This window comes from Vulpes vulpes, chromosome 2, assembly GCF_048418805.1.
Source record: "Vulpes vulpes isolate BD-2025 chromosome 2, VulVul3, whole genome shotgun sequence".
Lineage (NCBI taxonomy): Eukaryota > Metazoa > Chordata > Mammalia > Carnivora > Canidae > Vulpes > Vulpes vulpes.
The window spans coordinates 13957213-13976235 of NC_132781.1; the positions used below are offsets into that span (position 1 = coordinate 13957213).

The window sequence follows — 19023 nt, forward strand, 5'->3', positions numbered from 1 at the left end:
TACTACTATTATATAAAGCTCTTTTTGAGAAACTTGAAATCATTGAAAAAATATTGCCCAGTTGTTCTGAAATAACTGAAGAAGCATTGAATAAGGAGAGTATCAGTTTACTTTTTGTCCTTTTGTTACTTGTGAGGTCCAGACACATCCTATCACTGTTCTATGATTCGTTTCTTCTCTTCCCAGTATCCTACTGTCTTGACAGATACCAAGTTTGTTTTTTGCACTCTTTTCCCTTCCCTCAGCTAGATCTTTCTGGAAGGAGTAGGTACACGTTGCTAAGTCCTTGGGATATTTGGGATCAAGTGAAGAGAATAATAAAAGGTAGAAAATGCCTGTAAGGCCCAAGAAAATTCACCTGGACAATAGTTCTGTATCATGGGCTTAATTTTTTTTTTCCTTATGGAAAATTTTAAACTACACGAAAGTAAAAAAGCATCATCTTTCTGTCATTCACCTATTAGTTGTAATAATCTACTTTTTTTCTGGAGTTTTTTCCCCCCTATGTATTTAGAGCAAATTCCAGAAATTATGTTATCTACCAGTTCAGCATATATCTCTGATTGGAGTGGTCATTCCATAAATTATGCCATTACCATTCAACACACTTAATAATATTTAACATGTCCATCTTGAGATTCTCAGTTACTATTCTAGTTACCCCAGTTGTGCCAGAGATGCCCTTTTAATGTTGGTGGTAAATCAGGTCCAGACAAGGCCAAATATTGCATTTGGTTATTTCTCTGAAGTCTCTCTTAATCTATGATAAATACAGTGATTCCCTACCCAGAAAAAAAAAAAAAGTATACAAACAAACCTTTGTAATTAATTTCACTGGCTCTTAGATAGCCTTGAAGTCTATCCACGGACTCTGGGTAAAAAATACTTAAGTGTTTATTTTCCTAATATGGTTCTTTAATATAAAGTATGTTAGAAACACTGATGTAGACTTTGTGGAGTCATTGAGCAGCTGAAATAGTGTCATATATGAAAGATCCTGAAGTACATCTAAAATGTGCTCATTCCTCTTATGCTTTAGGTCAGTTGAGCATGTTAGGAAAGTATATACTATCTTCAAGCTTTATATTTTTTAAATAGAAAACAGTATAGATTGCTAGAAATATAATTTCCACTAAACTAGATTTGTTAAAGCAGATTGCTAATGTTCAGAATACCTATAATTATATATATATACACACACTCAATTCTTTTTTAGCCAAAAATAATGTGGATGAAAATATGGATGAATCAGATAGACGAAAAAGTCCACGGAGTCCAAAAAAAATAAAAACAGAGCCTGATTCTGAGAAAGGCGAGGTAAAAGATTCAGATGCTGCAAAAGGGGCAGACCAAAATGAAATGGACGTTTCCAAGATTACTGAGAAGAAGGACCAAGGTAAGGAGAGTCAGGTGTGGAGGGCAGCCTGGGGGTGATAAGATTGTATTGGATCTGGTTTGCATAGCAGGAGAGGTACTGCCTTATATTTCTTTGATAGCAGCCTTATTGAATCGCAGCTCATTTACTATATAACTAATCCATTTAGAATATACAGTGGTTTTTAGTATTTCACAGAGCTGTTCAGCTGTCACCACAGTCCATTTTAGAACATTTTCACCACCCCGAAAATAAACATCATACTCCTTAGTACCCAGTTTCTAATCCTCCCTAAATCCCCCCAGCCTACTAGTCTACTTACTATCTCTATGGATTGGCCCTATTTTGGATATTCTGTATGAATGGAATCACGTAATACATGGTCTTTTGTGACTTGGTGTAATGTTTTCAAGATTCACCCATGTTATCGCATATGTCAGCATTTTATCATTCCTTTTTAGTTCTGAATAATAGTGCAAAATGTGGATGTGCCACATTTTGTTTATCCATTCATCAATTGATGGACATTTGGGTTGTTTCTACTTTTTGGCTATTATGAATACTGATAAGGACATCCTTGTACAAGTTCTTATGTAGACATATGTTTTCATCCCTCTTGGGTAAAGACCTAGTAGTGGAATCCTAGGTCATGAGCTGATATCTCTGTGTCCAGCCTTCTGAGGAACCTATACTGTCTTTTGTGAAAAGTCATTCTTTAAAAACTAGGTAAGCTAGATAATGTATAAGCCTTAAGATATTTTATGACTATGAAATATCTTACATAAAATTTTCCATGAAGGTACTGGCGTATGGGGTAACTGTCACATGCTAAGTAATTTTTCATTGTAACATTACAACTTCAGATACTAAAAATCAGAGTATTTAAATATTTACAAAATGTCTGTTTTTTAACCTTTTATAAAGTTTAGCCCTATCCATTGACCTATCTTAATCATGTTTCAAGAGCTTTCAAATATGTATATTTACACTGAAGCCCCGTGAGTGAAATGAAAATAAACATTGGTGGTTTTTAAAATAAAAATATTGTGAATTCCACATTTGAGGCTAAAAGTTAACATTTACATAAATGTGTTTGTTTCACAGATGTACAAGAAATTTTAGATTCTGACAATGAGAAACCCTTTAAGGAAGAACCAATGGAGATAGATGATGATGTGAAAACAGAGCCGCATATAAACTGTCAGGAAGGTTCTCAAGTAGATGTGGTCAATGTCAGTGAGGGCTTCCATCTAAGGACTAGTTATAAAAAGAAAATTAAATCATCCAAACTAGATGGACTTCTTGAAAGGAGAGTTAAACAGTTTACACTGGAAGAAAAACAGCGCCTTGAGAAAATGAAGTTGGAGGGTGGAATTAAGGGTATAGGAAAGACGTGTACAAGTTCTTTGAAAAGCCTTTCTGAGTCCTCAGTAATAACAAAAGCAAAAGAAGGGTGTCAAAGTGACTCGCTTAGACAAGAACAAAGCCCTAACACAAGTAATGGTAAATCTGAAGATGTGATTCGAGGATGTTCACAAAGCGATTCCTCAGTTCTTAGAATCAATGATCCTGATCATACAACAAACAGACTTTATCCAAAAGATCAAATGTTAGATGACATCTCCATTCAGAGCCCAGAGACAAACTGTCAGAAACAGAATTCTGTTGGAAATGACATAGATGAGAGTCTCTCTCAACCTACCAGTCAAGGCCAGGAACTTAATAAGGTTAAAACAAGAGGAAGTGACTTTCTCATTGATGACTCCAAACTAGCTAGTGCAGATGGAATTGGTACTTTGATCTATAAGAACAAAAAAACACTCGTACAGGAGGATAATGACACCATTGTTTCTCCTTCCCAGAGCCCTTCACTTCCGTCAGTACCTAAAAGTACTGATGATAGAGATCTCCCATCTCTGTCAAAAGCAGTGGACTTTGAAGGAAAACTAGGATGTATCTCTGAATATAACAGCACTTTGGAAAATAGTTCTGATACTATGTCTATTCAGGACAGCAGTGAAGAAGATATGATTGTTCAGAATAGCAATGAAAGTCTTTCTGAGCAATTTGTAACTCAAGAACAAGGTATTAAAGGCTTGGAACCATTGAAACGTGAGTTTGTTCCAGATAAGTCCACTAGCAACTATAAGAGACCACAGGGTAAGGTAACTGAAGCAAATGGTAGGAAGCCAAGTCAAGAACAGAAATTAGAGGAGAGATCAGTTAATAAATGTATTGATCAAATCAATCTAAAAAGTAGCACTGACAGAAAGAATAATGAAAATCGAGAGTCTGAAAAGAAAGGACAGAAAGCAAGTACTTATCAAATAAATGGAAAAGATAATAAACCCAAAACATATTTAAAAGGGGAATCCTTGAAAGAAATCTCTGCGAGTAAAGTAGCAAGTGGTGATCTTGAATCAAAGCTTAATAATATAAATAAAATAATTCCTGAAAATGATATTAAGTCATTGACTGTTAAAGAATCTGCTGTAAAGCCGTTCATGAATGGCGATGTCATCATGGAAGATTTTAATGAAAAAAACAACTTGGAAACAAAATCACGTTTACTGAGATCTTCAGATGCTGCAGGCGACTACCAAGATGGCCTAGACACCCTGCCATCAACCAAAGAATCTGAGACCATGCCTCTACTGTCTTGTCCAGAAAGCAGTTCAACAAATCAGGTAGAAGATATGGAAATTGAAACCTCAGAAGTTAAGAAAGTTACTCCCTCACCTGTTACTTCGGGAGAGGAATCTAACCTCAGTAATGATTTCGTTGATGAAAATGGTCTGCCCACCAACAGAGATGAAAATATCAACGGAGAGTCTAAGAGGAAAACAGTTATCACAGAAGTCACAACCATGACATCCACGGTGGCCACAGAATCAAAAACTGTAATCAAAGTAGCAAAAGGGGATAAGCAGACTGTGGTCTCTTCCACAGAAAATTGTGCCAAGTCCACTGTCACAACCACCACTACAACAGTCACAAAGCTATCCACACCCTCCACAGGTAGCAGTGTGGACATCATCTCTGTGAAGGAGCAGAGCAAAACTGTGGTCACCACAACAGTGACAGATTCGCTGACCACTGCAGGGGGCACTCTAGTGACATCTATGACCGTGAGCAAAGAGTATTCCACAAGAGATAAAGTGAAACTCATGAAATTTTCAAGACCCAAGAAGACTCGTTCAGGTACAGCTCTGCCATCGTATAGAAAGTTTATCACCAAGAGCAGCAAGAAGAGCATATTTGTTTTACCTAATGATGACTTAAAAAAGTTGGCCAGGAAAGGAGGAATCCGAGAAGTCCCTTATTTTAATTACAATGCAAAACCTGCCTTGGACATATGGCCTTATCCTTCTCCTAGACCAACCTTTGGTATCACTTGGAGGTATGTACTTTAAAATGTATTTGGGGAAGGGAGAAACTCTTAAAAGCATTTTTGAGTAAGCATATCTCATTTTTTACAGAAAAAAAATGAGATAATAAGAGACAGGGAAGCAGAAATTTAATGGGCCAGGTTAGTAATGGAAATAAGATAACAGAGAATCTTGAATTTGGCTGGCTGGGAGGTACTCAAGTTTACTTAGGGTAAAACTTTAGGGAAAAATGTTAAGAGACTTGAAAAGGTCTAAATCTTTAAAATGAAATTCAGTTTTACTTTCCTCAAGACAGAAGAAACATGTCAAACATAGTTGGTTTTGTGGTTTAACTTTCTGAGTTATTGCCATGTGTTTGCCTTGGGAATGAGAATAAGAGACTTGGATAGTCCACTTTCTGGAATGTTTGTATTTTATTTCTATTAGGTAATTCATAGAAACATAAGACATAGGAAACATGCCTGTGAATCACACCGAGTTCATCATAATGTGGAAATCTTCCTAAAATAATTTATTTGCATGATAAACATTTGTTTTGGAGTTCTCTGTTATTTATGTGAGAAGAGGTCTCTGAGATTCCTTAGGGATTTTTTAAAACCCAGAAATAGTCTTAATTTAAAATTTTCTGGGCATTAAGCTTTGGGGATGAGTCATAAGTACATAGTGTTGGCAGTTGTAAGATCATGTAGTTTCATTTTGGGAAAGGATCTTAGAAATTCTTATCTTTTATAGATGTGTAATAAGTTACCTCTGGCCACAGAGGGACAGAGTTAGGAATAGTGCCCAGTTTTCCTAAATCCCCAGTCCAGTACTGTATCTGCTATATCACATTTCACATATCTGTCCTTCCTTGCTTTGTCCTTTTTCATGTCCTTGTCTTTTTATCTTTTCACCCTCACAACTCGAAAGGATGGAGGAACATAAACACTGAAAACATAAGAGTTCTGTGGGGCAAGCTTGCGAGTCAGGAACAGTCTTGATGGCTGCTAGATTTTGATAGGAAGCTTCAGTTACTTCAAGTGACTGAACAGATTCCATTTCACTTTAAGCTTCGTTTCTGTGTGTCTTTACTATGGTTCCAGTTTTTTGTTTTTTTTAAGTTAAAACCATGCCTTTTTTTTTTGTTTCTTTTATATTATAATTAGCCAGTATTATAAAACAAAACCAAAACAAAGTGTAAATGAGTACTCTCTCTAAAGGAGTTAACTTATTAATACGACCAGTCACAATTGGTTTGACCAAGGTTTTTATAACTCATCTTTTGATTTGAATTAAAATATCATCACTCCATTACACATTCAATAGAGACAGCTGAAAAGTACAATTTCTCTGCAGGGCCTGCAATGAAGGATTTGCAGAATCCTGCAGGGAATCAAGGAACTCTTCATTACAGTTCATGGATTTATAGGATTACTCTGCACTTTTCTGCTTTCTTCATTGAGAGCGGTCCCAAAGTGTATCCTTGACTGTCCTGCAGGTAACTTCTTTCCCACTGGAAAAGTTACTATGTACAAATACTTTAACTAAAATGACCTGGCAGTGGTGGAGGCCAACCTTTCTGCGCTTTCCTTTTCTGAAGTGGAAGGTAGGCTCAACTGGGAAGCACTTTTCTCTGAACCAGTTCCGATCAAGTGTTGCCCAGGGCCCTTTTCTGCACGGCTGGGTTTCAGGAGCCTTGGATTGTTATGTTTTAATATGCACTGTGGACACAGTTGGTATCTGTTTAGTTAATTTCTCATTTTTTAATGGAAGGAGATACCTTCCTGTACATTTTAAACAGATATTGCTGTCAAATACGTGCTAACGTCTTAATCTGCTGAAGTTTAGGGAAACATAATCCCTTGTATCTAACAGGGGCATGGGTAAATAATGTAAAGTATTCTTGATTTAGAATGCATTTTTTAAAAGTGTATTGCTGTAAAAACCATGCATGTGAAATGCATTTTTATATTCACACTTGAAAATTAAAAAATCTGTCTGATGCTTAGAGTAGAAGCTAAGAATGCCAGGAGGTGCATGTTTGATATTTATTAATTTAATGTTAAGGCTGAGCAGTAGTGAAAAGTGAAACTTGTCTTGTCAATCCATTAGGCCTCTCTTTTCCTCCACACTGTCCATTCCCTTACTTCCTTTTTCCTGGGCCCTGATTCTGTGTTTCATTATCACTTTGAACCAATAGTTGTCTCACAGTGCTGGCCACATAATCCTCCTAAAAGTCAAATCTATCCTGTGAATGTTCTGATGGAGCAGAGCAAGCCTTCAAAGTGTGAACTACAACTGCAGGCCTGGGAGGAGGAGAGCGTCTCACCTGTGCACCGTGTCTCTGAGAAGTATTTCCCTTTACAACTCATCCTATTCTGGATAAGTCTCAGAGGCCTTAATGCAGATCGCCTTTAACGCTCTTCTTTTATCCTTCCATTTGGTGCTGCACACTCTGCCTCTGCCCTCCTCTCATGGCAGCTTCGTCTCTTGCTGCGCTTCCACATCCCTGCCCTGCAGTCAGAGCATACCAGATGTGGTTTCTGGGAAGAGGTGTGTACTGTTGTACACTTTCCTTCTGAGCGTGTGTGTGCCCCTGGCTACCCCCACAATCTTTGTCCTCTGAGACTCTGGCAAAGCTCTGATCCCCATCCCAGAGCCAAGTCAGGTGCTCCTCATGCTTCTCTGACAGCTCCTGAGGATATAAGAGCAGATTATAATTCATTTCCCTGCCTCCAGCTCCTTTCAGTTAGTCTGACACATATAGAAGGCACTCAAGTATTTTTTGAATGAATACATGAACGAATAGGCTTTTGGTGTATTCCCCACCTGGTGGTGTTTCCATTGCAAAACAAAGATGCATTGAAGTTGCTGTTCGGCTGTAGTGAGTGATCTGAGGAAGGGAGAGAATGAGAAACATTTCTCTTCCAAAATACATATCCATTTGGCATTCAGAGTTCCCTAGGCATTTCTATGGGGTGTGGTCTGAACATGATACATACTTTTCCCCCTTCCTGGGACATCCCTGCACTGGATAACATTGACCCTCCCATTTAAGAACTGTACTCCAGGTCAGAGGATTCACAGGGCGACAGCATGACAAAGGAAATCTTGGTGTCACAGGTGGAGATGGGGATTTCAAAAGCAGCTGCAATTTTCTGGCTGGAGCATTCCCTTTCTCCCATTGTTCATTTTCCCAGCTTAATGTTTAGAATAGAAAGCATTGCCTCTCAAATACAGATTATCTTAAGGTTTACCTTCTACCTCTGTTAGGGGAGGAAATTATTTTAGTTTTATAGATTTTCTGTATCTGTAAACAAGTGTGTTTATTTAAGTACGTAGAAATGTCAACAGAGTGTTTAATTACACAAAGATGACACTAAAAGAGAATTGATACCCTAGGGTTTCTTTACATTGTTTTATAGTTCTGTCTTGGGACATAATATTCATTACAGTTGTAAATTTGAGATGTATCTTTAATATTATTTTTAAAAGAATATCTAAAATGTTCGATAATTTTACACCTAATGCTTAGGAAAAAACGGAACACAGAGATTCCTTTGTCTCCTGATCAGTAACTGATAGAGTATTGTCCTTTTTGTTACTCATTGTATTGTAAAATTCTAAAACTATATTAATGTGGTTAAAAGTGTTCGTTAATAATACCAGGTATTCATCATCCAATAGTTCATGTTTTACAGAGCCACCATTTGGAAGCAAAATTTCTGTCCATTTGGAAAGGTCTTGTTGGATATACAGGGGGGTCTTTTTTTTGTTTTGCATTTTGAGAAAATTTAAACAATTTGTTTGTTTCAGCTAAGTCAGTTAAGATTTTATCCTTTTTCTCAAAACTCTTATCATCTTTAGTAACACAATTATATCTCTATTATCTTTCATAATTTCTCTAACATATATTTTGGAATTAGGCTAAATGTATAAAATTAACATAAATTCTTGCCACGACAGTATTAAAATGAAACATGCTCATTTTATAAATTTATGTGGCATTTGAAGTGACTACAAACCCTTTTTTAAGTTGTTAGATGCATGTTATGCCTAGGGAAAAAAGTTATTAAGGGATGTATAATAGTCAAAGTGCTTACAGAATCGTATTATAATTATTAAAATAATGGAAGCAAGAAATAGTTCTTCAGTCTAATAATAGAATGTGTGTGTGTGTGTGTGTGTGTGTGTGTACACATATGTACACAATACATATGTAGTTTTTCTTGGGTTTTTCATTCAGGTATAGACTTCAGACTGTAAAGTCCTTAGCTGGTGTGAGCCTTATGTTACGGTTACTGTGGGCAAGCCTGAGATGGGATGACATGGCAGCCAAGGCTCCTCCAGGAGGAGGGACTACACGGACAGGTAAGGGTTTTTTATTTGCTAGTTTAAGTTGAAAAGAATAGTTCACTTAATTTTAAGCATTTCTGTTATTTATTAAAATATAATGCTTGTGTTTTAAAAATATAGCTTTGCTAATACAGCTTTGCTAAAGTTAGGCAGCACATGTTATAAAATCCTGGGGGTTGAGGGGGGCTCAAATTATAAGGTGAGTCACTTATATGTGAACGAGTCTGAAATTTTTTTTTTTTTTCCGAGTCTGAATTTTTAAAAGATCTTCATTGGGGCACCTGAGTGGCTCAGTTGGTTTAGTGTCCGACTTGATTTTGACTTACTGGTCAAAAGGTCATGATCTCAGGGTCACGTAGTTGAGCCCCACATCAGGGCTCCATGCTCAGCGCAGAGTCTACGTGAGATTCTCTCCCCACACCCCTGCACGCTCACTCCCTTGCACATGCATTGTCATTCTCTCTCTTTCTCTTTCTGTCTCTCACTTTTGCCTTCCCCAACCCCCCACCCAAAATAAATGAATCTTTACCAAAAAAGGGGAGGGTCACCAGGGTAGTTCAGTGGTTGAGCATCTGCCTTTGGCTCAGGTAGTGATCCCAGGGTCCTGAGATTGAATCCCACATCAGGCTCCCTGCAGGGAGTCTACTTCTCCCTCTTCCTATGTCTCGAGAGCCTCTCTCCGTGTCTTTTATGAATAAATAAATAAAATCTTTATTATTGTATGGTATAGATCAGTTAAACTGAATCCTATGCTTGCTGCATCTCTCTTCTTTTATTATTTTGACTGTTTTGCCACCAGAAATTAAGCTGCCCCCAAACAGTGTTTTGCTCAGTTTAGAAATTTTCAGTGAGGAAGAAACTCAGTATTCTTGCACTCCAGCAATGGTCCTGAAATTATTAATTAATCAAATGTTTTTAAAAGTTTATTCCACATATGTCTCCTTTTTAAAGCACCAGATGTTGTACCTTTTTAGTCTCTGAATATTTTAGGTACTTATTAATACTGTGTGGATTAAATCACCATAGAAACATCTGAAACTGAAATCACAACAACAGAGATAATTAAGAGGCGAGATGTTGGTCCTTATGGCATTCGATCTGAATATTGTATCCGGAAAATCATTTGCCCCATTGGAGTTCCAGAAGCACCAAAAGGTAAGAAATAGAAATAATTCTATTTTTTTGTTATTGATCTGTTAGCCATGTCTTTTACAGATTAAAATTTGAGGGGATCCCTGGGTGGCTCAGTGGTTTAGAGCCTGCCTTCGGCCCAGGGCATGATCCTGGAGTCCCGGGATCGAGTTCTGCATCAGGTTCCCTGCATGGAGCCTGTTTCCTCTCTCTCTCTCTCTCTCTCTCTCTCTCTCTCTCTGTCTCTGTCTCTCATGAATAAATAAATAAAATATTTTTTAAAAAATTAAAATTTGAGGGCAGCCCCGGTGGCACAGCAGTTTAGCGCTGCCTGCAGCCTGGAGTGTGATCCTGGAGACCGAGGATCGAGTCCCGCATCGGGCTCCCTGCATGGATCCTGCTTCTCCCTCTGCCTGTGTCTCTGCCTCTCTCTCTCTTTGTGTCTTTCATGAATAAATAAATAAAATCTTTAAAAAAAAATTAAAATTTGATTATAATCATTTCCTAATTCTTTTTTTTAATGATTTTATTTATTCATGAGAAACAGAGAGAGAGAGAGAGAGAGAGAGGCAGAGACACATAGGCAGAGGAAAAAACAGGCTCCATGCAGGGAGCCCGCCATTGGACTTGATCCCCAGGCTCCCGGATCACACCCTGGGCTGAAGGTGGCGCTAAACCGCTGAGCCACCTGGGCTGCCCTCATTTCCTAATTATTTATTCCACTTTTGAAAAAGATGTCTTTTCAATACAATCTATTATATTTTTAAAAATGATATTTAAGCAATAAACATAACAAGATTTCATTAGACACAAATTGATACCTATAGGCATTTTTCCAAGCATAGGGAGGGTACAGAGAACTATAATCATACCTCTTACAAGGGTTCTAGGGGGCCTGGTCGGTTGAGCCTCCAACTTGGTTTCAGCTCATCATGATTTCATGGGTTGTGGAATTGAGCCCCACGTCAAGCTCCTCACTCAGAGGGAAGTCTTCTTTCTTGAAAGATTCTCTCCTTCTGCCCTTCCACCTGCTCATGCTCTTGTGCATACTCTCTCTCTCAAAATAATACATAAGTCTTAAATAATAATACCTCTTATAATTAAGATGTAGAGCGGTGATTGACACCAGACCATCAGCTCCAAGAGGGCAACTACCAAGTCTGTCTAGTTTGTTGTAGTCCTGACACCTGCTGCTGAAATCTGACACATAAGTGGTCCCTGAACATTTGTTGATTCAAGGGTTAAAACTGTTGTGAAATACTTCAGTTCTCAGGGTAGAAATAATCTAAGAGGCATATAAAGAGTGATTCAGGAAACGTTTATAGAGCAACCAAATGATAAGCATGGGACAGCAAATACATGGAAGAATGAGATTCAACCAAAGAAGAGGTTATAATATTATAATTCTATAACATGAGAATCTCAAAACTGTTAATGCTAAAAAGAGTTCAGTGAGGTGACCAGATTCAGAGACATAAATAGATTAAAATCAATAATTTAATTTTATATATGCAATAAAAACATTGAGGATAAAAACCTGTTACAAAATGGGTAAAGAGATTACTCTGCTTAGAAATATACTATTTATTAATAAAAATAATTGTCCCCCAATGTATAAATTTACATTTTGAAATTTGATTGAATTAATTAAAAGTTCAGGACACCTTGGGTGGCTCAGTGGTTGAGCATCTGCCTTTGGCTCAGGGCATGATTCTACAGTCCCAGGATCCAGCCCCGCATTGGACTCCCCAAAGAGAGCCTGCTTCTTCATCTGCCTATGTCTCTGCCTTTCTCTGTGTGTCTCTCATGAATAAATAAATAAAATCTTAAAAAAAAAAAGTTCAAAAGTTCATCTTGGAGAATAAATGAGAGTAGCTTTTTTAAAAAGAACTTTAATAAAGTGTAGCCATCCTAGCAGATGGTGAAAATTAGCATAATTTAAAACAGTGTTGTGGAACTGAGACATCTCAGTTGATGAGCAGAGAAACAGATGAACAGGTGGTTTCTGACCAGTCTTCCATTATTGACCCCAGAGCTTTCAAACAACCAGCCTTCTTGGGTCACTTTTCTTTGCCTCCTAATACTTTGGATAACCCAGGTCCTACTTGCTGTTTCTGTTTTCTTTGGCTGCTTCATTGTTCCCTGAATGAATGGGACAGTTCAGTGCTTGCCTTTCCCTACTTTTTATTTTTAAATGTTACCATTAGGAGATTTTACCTGTACTTACTTGTTCAGATCCGTTTTTTACGTGAGCAATTTTAAAGTCCTCGATTCTCATTGCTGTGATGGAAAATACACATTGCCAGAGTTGTATATGCCAGGGTCACCCAGCCTGACTTGTGGTAGGAACATAGTATGCTTCTTGAAGGATGTGTATCCATGTCAGGGTCTGAAGGATATATAGGTGGTAGTCAAGTGATGGGGATGGAGGCTAGAAATAGTGTTACAGGCAGATGGAACAAACTGTGTGTAAAGACTCCTAGGACTTTTATATCAGGGGCCAGAAAACCTGGCCCATGAGCTTTGACCCACCATTTGCTTTTGTTAATAAAGTTTGATGGGAACACAGCCATACATACTCACCTATGTATTGTTTCTGGCTTTTTTCATGATACAAAGGTGCAGTTGAATAGTTGTAACAGAGACCATCTGGCCCACGTAGTGTAAGGTATTTACCATCTGGCTCTTTAAGAGAAAGTTTGGCAACTCCTGTTTTTCATGATGTAAGAGGAGATTCTAGAAGTACTGTAATTTTAGAAGCTATATTGCTTAAAATATTCTGATTTCTTTTCCAAAGAAACACCTACACCTCAGAGGAAAGGCCTTCGATCAAGTGCATTGCGGCCAAAGAGACCAGAAACGCCCAAGCAAACTGGCCCTGTTATTATCGAGACTTGGGTAGCAGAAGAAGAGTTGGAATTGTGGGAGATCAGGGCGTTTGCTGAAAGGTAAGAAAATGGTTAACATGTAATCAGATATTTGGAGCTTTTACCATTTCAGAATTACAGAATTACCACATTACCACATTAATTTATTCAGGATATCCAAGTTAATTTTGCTTCACCTTTTGATTTTTAAGTGCAAGCTACAGATTATTTGTTAAAAGTCCTTTTTCTAATTTCAATGTGTTCTATCCATTTGTCAGTTTCTAATTACCTTAAATTTAACATTTATTTTAAATTGAACTGATTTCATAATATTTAAGTCAACCAGATTTTGCTTAATATTTCATACCAAAAAAAATATTTCATACCAGATGCCTAATAGTGTAGTGTCTGATAAAGTTCTTCTTTTGTTTTTCCTTCTGCAGAGTGGAGAAAGAAAAGGCACAAGCAGTTGAGCAACAGGCTAAGGTTAGTGAACAGAAGAAGGCAGAGGACTTCAAGGCCCAAATGGAGGCTCACCTCAGACAGCAGCGCTTGGCTGTCCAGCAGGTGGGGGAGTTGGTACTAGTCCCACCTGGCAGTGAATTGACATTGTTAGTCAAATTCATGCACACCAAAAGCACAATAGTGGTATATTATTGTGCATGTACAATGGTATATTCATGTGGTTTTATTTATTATCTCTAGAATTCAATGGGTAAGTTTTTGTTGTTACTGAAGTATACTTGACACACAATGTTACATTAGCTTGAGGTGTTGGTGAGTAATTTGCAAATTCCAGTCTGTACCATCTCTGTTTGGCTATGAAAAAGCAAGTTGTACTAAAACTCTATGAGTTGTTATAATTGAGGATCATAAAGCTACTGATGGTTTCTTTGCATTTCCACGCTATACATAATGTACTGTATGTGCCTGAATATTAGGGGCCCACATAAAGGATGATTACCCCTATTTTCTCTTGAGAAAATACCATAAAACTTTTTAACCACCTCATATGTAAACTTTTAGGGTGTAGGTGAAATTGATAAAGGTCTATTTACAATATCATTAACTTAGTTACCCATAGTATTTAAAAATTACATATCAACCAAATATAAATTACTTATTATATCAACCAAAGTATTCATTTCAAACTACTTTTTTTCCTTTCACATTTTATAAAACATTTTTTTTTAAGATTTTATTTATTTATTCATGAGAGACACACACAGAGAGAAAGAGAAGCGGAGACACAGGCAGAAGGAGAATCAGGCTCCATGCAGGAAGCCCGACGTGGGACTAGATCCCCAGGCTCCAGGATCACACCCTGGGCTGAAGGTGGCTCTAAACCGCTGAGCCACCTGGTCTGCTCTTTATAAAACATTCTTTTAAATCTTTATACATCAAAAAAAAAATTTTTTTTAAATAAATTTTTATACATCTTTAAAAAATAAATAAATAAATTTTTATACATCTTTTACATCAGTTTACTATAGGTTAATGTCTTCCTTTATATCAAAGTTTGCGATAACTTTTGGATTTTTTTCATGTCTATCTGTCCATTCATAGAAAAACTAGCTTAATGGTTTTTTCATTTTATGGTTGTGTTTTGTCATCTCTCTAGTGAAACCTAATGTTTTACTTTTTAAAATTTATTTTAGGGATGCCTGGGTTGCTCAGCGGTTTGAGCGCCCACCTTCGGCCCAGGGTGTGATCCTGAAGTCCCAGGATCAAGTCCCACATCGGGCTTCCTGCGTGGAGCCTGCTTCTCCCTCTGCCTGTGTCTCTGCCTCTCTCTCTGTGTCTCTCATGAATAAATAAAACCTTTTAAAAATAAATAAATAAATAAAATAAAATTTATTTTAAATGGTTATTTACAAAAACAGTCAACCTTTCCAGTTTTGAATGCATACCCTCAGGAAATAGCTACTAAATATATGTTCCATTCCTTTTTTTTTTTTTTTAACTGATTCAATCAGATAACATCTCTAAGTATCCAAACTAAACTTTTCTTCTGAGGAATGAGAGGCTATGTGAAGTATCTCACATTATATTCAGGTGTGGGATGTGTACAAAAGCAATTATATATGGATTGACCGTGATGTCACTGGTGAGCAGTTTCCAGTGGCAAGAGACAGTTCACCATTACAGTTTTATCTTAGTACACCTCTCAAACCCATGAATAACTAGCTCTGCCCAGGCCAGGTACACAATCTCTCTGAGTCTCAGTTTGTCATCTGTAAGTTACAATACTAGCAACTGTATTGGGTTGGTCTGAGCAGTAAATAAGACGATGATAAAGTATTCACCACCAGATTTAAAATCAATGCCGCCTCTTGTTTTTACATGTGGAAGCTTATATTGTCATGTTGGTAAGGTCCAGAAATGTTAGCAATTTATGATAAAAGATATACAAAGTGTCTTTAAAAACCCTATAGTCTGATCAGATTATACCTCTCTTCATAAAATAGTCTAAAATATTTTTTCAGTAAAAATGTTTGAACTGAGTAGTATAAGAAGTTTGGAAAAGATATTTCATTAATAATTTTCAGCTTGCTTGCTTACCTGTTTGTCAACTTGAATAGTGATTATTTAAGTATTGACATGTTTTTTTTATATTTGGATAAGTTAGTCTTGTAGTAAACAAAAACCTTTTACAGTTCCCATCATTTGCTTTATGCTCTAAATTCCACCACTGAGTAGCAAAGTATTCTTGTCTCCAATAAGATCACCCATGTCTCTTTTATTTGCACTCTGAAAGCTTGCACATTTGTACAGGCTGGAAAAATTTGGTTGTTCTTGGTTTTTAATGAAAGACTTATTACTTTGAATAAAATATATGTGATTTAGAGCCATAAAAATATTGCCTTCTCCAGGAAGTTAAATTTAAAGGCAAATTTATAAGGACATATTTTCGGGAATAAAATATTTTAGCAATTTTGTGCAGTTCTTTAGATTTGGAGAAATTGTAGCTGGACTAGTTGCAGAATGGTATTGTTTTTATTTAGAACTATTTTGGTTCATGTTTTCTCTCCCTAACTTTTCTAGAAACGATTGGAACAGCAGAAACCTTCAGTAATTGCAGCTTCAACCACTTCCCCAACAAATAGTACAACTAGTACCATTTCTCCAGCACAGAAAGTTATGGTGGCCCCCATAAGTGGCTCAGTTACAACTGGAACGAAAATGGTACTCACTACTAAAGTTGGATCTCCAGCTACAGTAACATTCCAGCAAAATAAGAACTTCCATCAGACTTTTGCTACGTGGGTTAAGCAAGGCCAGTCAAATTCAGGTATACAACTGTTATTAAAGAAAAGATTACTTTCATTCAAGGAAAAGAAATTTCATTCCTTTAACCTACTGAAATGAAACATTTCTTTAGAAAATTGTTTTTCTTCTGCAACTAATTGAGCAAACAAACTGCAACAGTTGGTTTGTTACAAATAATAATCATAATTACTACATTAGCAAAACTCCTCTCACATTTTTTCACTTTCAACATTTACATAGTTCACTTTGAGTGGAGAGGAATGTTTGTCTTAAAAATACAAAATGAGCCACATTTCATGCATTGGTGCCCTTCCTAGAAGTCACTACGTTGCTGGTTATTTTAAATCTAAAGCTTATTAAATGTCTTATACCCCATTAGCCACCAGCACAGCTGCCACATCTGCTACAACCATTGCCAGCACAGGTCAGACGTTCCAAATTACAGGCAATCCAGTCACTATGGCAGGAAAAGTAATTACCAAACTGCCACTTCCTGCAAACAGCAAGATTGTCGCTGTAAATGTGCCAGCAACACAAGGAGGTAAGGGAAATGTGAAGAGTTTTAATTCACATTTGCCAGATCATACTGTCGCCATTATTTTTCATTTCCTTTTCACTGATTTCAGTCCTCGGATCTCACATTCTATGTAGCCCACTATAAAACCCTACCACACATAGTTTCTCCTCAGAAACCCAGCAACACCTGATACTTTTTATTAAAGGGGCAGTTGTCAATGACATCTTCATCTTTTTTTTAAGGCGTTGTTCAAGTACAGCAGAAAGTCCTGGGTATCATTCCATCAAGTACAGGTACAAGTCAGCAGACCTTTACTTCATTCCAGCCCAGGACAGCAACAGTCACAATTAGACCCAATACATCAGGCTCTGGAGGAACCACAAGCACTTCACAAGTAAGAGTTCTTTACAGGTTTATTTTGTTTTTACGTGTTAACCACAGCAGGTTGACATCTTTAGAATGGTCTCTTCCAGGATTAATCCAGCTTCTAATTTTCTTTTGCCTTTTAATCTGTGATAAAGTACTGATTTAAAAAAACTCTATTTCTAAGCATAAATCATATATGAAATGTTAATTTTTAACAGTTAATACCATACTAGTATACATTATGAATCATAATAAAAATGCTTTCTAGGGTTTTGTAAAGAAAATTCCTTCATATGAAACAAGGGGCAGCATCAGAGCCCCCAGGGAAACTTGCTGTGCAACTAAGAAATAGAATGAAAATAGAATCCATGGCATTCTAACTAGTTTGTTATCAGCTGATAGGCACACCTATTTGATACATCATTTCTTTGCCTCTGGTATCATGGAAAAGACTTGAAAGTGTTCTGAACCAAACTATAAAACTGAAAATAATATGCTCTGTAGTCTGTCTTCTAAAACTGTGAAAGAACATTTGGCTTCCAATCTTACTATTATAGTCTGTGGGTGACAGATATGTATTAGATATCAGGGAAAAACAGGGCTCAGTATTTTCCTGTGAGCAGTCATGGTGGTTATAGAACAGAGCTTCAGTGGGTCTTGTTCTAGTTTGTAAAGCTGTACTTAGTATCAGTGACAAGGAATTTCATATGATCTCATTTGAATGAAGTTTTCCCTCCTCAAAATTCCATCTTTATTCTGATGCTTAATGTAATTTAAAATGTAATATCCAGAACCTTTGTCATTTCATTTTAATTCATTGTCCTTTGTGTCATTTATAGGTAATTACAGGGCCTCAGATCCGCCCTGGTATGACGGTGATTAGAACACCACTCCAACAGTCAACACTAGGAAAGGCAATTATTCGAACTCCTGTGATGGTACAGCCAGGTATTCATCCCTCCAGCATTTTCATCTTACATCTAAACAATCTGTCTAGGAAGTCTGTAATACTCTATGTTTGGCACTCTACATACTAAAAACCACCAATTTGAATGAGTACTTCAGAGCATACTAAATTTCTAATCCATTGTGGGATATATCCATGGGTATTATTTCGTTTTTGGTGTTATGAATAGAAAAAAAATAGACCCCAATATGCTTGATAAAAATGTTTTAAATATCTCTACTAAATGGAATATATATTAGTTCAAATCATTGGAATAAAGAGAATGAACAAAGACAGTAGTCTGTGTGGCAAAGACATAAAATCAAGGAAACAAGAAGCATTTAAACAGAAGGCATAAAAAAAGATTACAAAGGCATTATTAGCCCTTCATTAATGTGAATAGGTTAAAGTTCCCATATTAAAAATTGAATAGTGTATGGATGTTCCCGTGATTCAGTGGTTGAGCATCTGCCTTTGGCTAAGGGCATGATGGTGGCGTGGGGAGGGGAGGAGGAGATCGAGTCCCAGTCTTGAATCAGGGCTCCCCACCGTGAGCCTGCCTCTTCCTCTGCCTCTGCCTATGTCTGTGCCTCTCTCTCTCTCTCTCTCTCTCTCTCTCTGTGTCTCATGAATAAATAAATAAAATCTTTAAAAATAGAAAAATAAAAGTTGAATAGTATAAAGATAGAACTAAAAAATCCAACTGTATATTAATGAGAAACATATCTAAAGTTGAATTACCACAAAAGTAAATAATAGATAAGCAAAGATACATGAAAGAAAGGCCAAAAAAAAAGAAAGTAAGAAAGAAGGGAGATGGAGTGTGG

At 36.9% G+C, this 19023-nt stretch overlaps 1 protein-coding gene across 31 annotated transcripts in view; it reads left to right on the forward strand.

The window, feature by feature from the left end:
• Positions 1 to 19023, forward strand: part of BPTF (bromodomain PHD finger transcription factor) — a 157389-nt gene that overhangs the window by 99183 nt on the left and 39183 nt on the right. For 10 of the 31 annotated variants that reach the window (XM_072746802.1, XM_025999603.2, XM_025999600.2 and 7 more), the window contains 10 exons: positions 1217 to 1396; positions 2480 to 4775; positions 8990 to 9114; positions 10126 to 10254; positions 13028 to 13178; positions 13541 to 13664; positions 16143 to 16389; positions 16747 to 16908; positions 17127 to 17278; positions 18090 to 18198. In XM_072746802.1, the coding sequence (XP_072602903.1) occupies positions 1217 to 1396; positions 2480 to 4775; positions 8990 to 9114; positions 10126 to 10254; positions 13028 to 13178; positions 13541 to 13664; positions 16143 to 16389; positions 16747 to 16908; positions 17127 to 17278; positions 18090 to 18198 (3675 nt within the window). The remainder of the gene's footprint in view (positions 1 to 1216; positions 1397 to 2479; positions 4776 to 8989; positions 9115 to 10125; positions 10255 to 13027; positions 13179 to 13540; positions 13665 to 16142; positions 16390 to 16746; positions 16909 to 17126; positions 17279 to 18089; positions 18199 to 19023) is intronic. The other 21 variants (XM_072746804.1, XM_072746799.1, XM_072746805.1 and 18 more) reach the window with 3 other exon arrangements.